The 1744-nt window shown below is 32.6% G+C and overlaps 1 protein-coding gene across 1 annotated transcript in view; it reads right to left on the bottom strand.

Moving 5' to 3' along the window:
- The window catches only part of LOC107722497 (uncharacterized), a 38539-nt gene that overhangs the window by 24801 nt on the left and 11994 nt on the right, over positions 1-1744 (bottom strand). Inside the window, exon 19 of the mRNA XM_016530865.1 lies at positions 511-648. Within this exon, the coding sequence (XP_016386351.1) occupies positions 511-648 (138 nt within the window). The remainder of the gene's footprint in view (positions 1-510; positions 649-1744) is intronic.

The following is a 1744-nucleotide window of genomic DNA, read 5'->3' as shown; positions in this document are numbered from 1 at the left end:
TATATATATATATATATATATTAGGTGAATGAGGTTCATGCATCCCTGCACTACATGCAAATAAGAAATAATGTGAATTTGTACATTTTAATGTAATGTAATATAATTGTAATATGTAATCAATAAAAAAAGTAACTGTAGTCTGATTACAAGTATTTTAAAATGTAATATAATCTAATTACAAGTACTTAATTTTCAGAATATTATTATGTAATCCAGATTACATCAGTTACTACCCAGCACTGCAAATGAGTAAAATTTCTGCTAAATTTTTGTGGTCAACAAGGTCCATTGTTCGTTGTCAATGGTGTCGTGAAAAATATGTATATATATTTGAGTGACCAATTTGAACCCAATGTGAAAATTGCGTGGGGAAATTTTTCGCCCTCACTTGAAATTCCAGATCGTTTGGATTCCTTTTGAAATGACTGGATTTAGCTGAAAATCGGTAAACAAGATTGTACCTTTACAAGGAGATATAATATTAGGACTGACAGATAATTCCACTACCTGAGGTATTGAGTGATTGAACATCAGCACTTGTTTAAAGCCAGAGTTTGTACTCGAGATCTCTGCTTCAAAAGCCAAACCGCTCACACCGACCAGAAGTTCTGCAGTACCTTTAACTGAAGAGCGTGCGTGGCTCAACTGTAAGGAAACAACATGTAAGGCATTTTTACATAAAAAGGAATAAAATGCAAAACAAACATTTTTTGAGATGCTAACTGAAAGCCACTTTGGGAAATGTGTATAATGTGCATAATGAGGTCATGTGACAACAATCTAGCATACTTAAATATGTATTCAATACTTCGGTGCCAAGTTAAGTTTTATTTCACATTAAGAAGTAACTTGTGCACCCTCAAGTGAAATGAAAACTGTACTCAAAATTATTTCCTATGAAAAGTGTTTTTTATATATGTTATGTAATTATATATGGTGCAGGTCGCCGCACTCAGTGTCAGTGTTGGAAAGGTTACTTTGGAAATGTAATAGGTTACAACTTACAAGTTACCCTATTTAAAATGTAATAAGTAATGTAACTATTTCAATTACTTTATTAATGTAACTGGTTATATTTGATTACTTATCTAAATTTCTAATGAATGTTTTAAACTGTTAATCATTTTCAAACACTTAAACCAGGAAGGGTTAACCTTACAGTAGCACTCAACACTGATCATTGTCAAACTTGAATTAAAAGATTCTAATAATTTCATTTTAAAGCACGGTCACCACAAAAAAAGACTTTAGCACCTTTTTTTTTTACTTTGAGATCGTTCTGAGGTTAAATACAGATTTAAAATCATAACAAGAAATAGTTCAATAGCTATGATACTGTTTTTGAAATCAAATCTTTGCATAGCTATGACAGGAAACACTGGCATCTAACGATGCTTTGGAAAGAACTGTTAAACTTAAAAAAAAAAAAAATCAAGCACATACATAAACCCAAGTAGGAAATAAAACAGTTATCGAATAAGCATGTGTCCTATTCTGTGTCCTAAACTCCTGAAACATTGGTGTATCATATTTTAGAGCAGTCAATGCAATTTGGGAAAGAAATCAATTAAATGTGTGTGTGTGCACTCTAAAAAAAAATGCTGGGTTAAATATAACCCAGCGCTGGGTTAAAAAGGGACAAACCCAGCTATTGGGTTGTTTTGACCCAGTGGTTGGGTTACTACCCAGAAGGTTGGGTTAAACATTTAACCCAACCGCTGGGTCAAAACAGCCCAATTGC

Source organism: Sinocyclocheilus rhinocerous, unplaced genomic scaffold (genome assembly GCF_001515625.1).
Source record: "Sinocyclocheilus rhinocerous isolate Xijiao unplaced genomic scaffold, SAMN03320098_v1.1 scaffold161, whole genome shotgun sequence".
Taxonomy (NCBI): domain Eukaryota; kingdom Metazoa; phylum Chordata; class Actinopteri; order Cypriniformes; family Cyprinidae; genus Sinocyclocheilus; species Sinocyclocheilus rhinocerous.
This window is presented reverse-complemented; position numbering and strand designations above follow the sequence as displayed.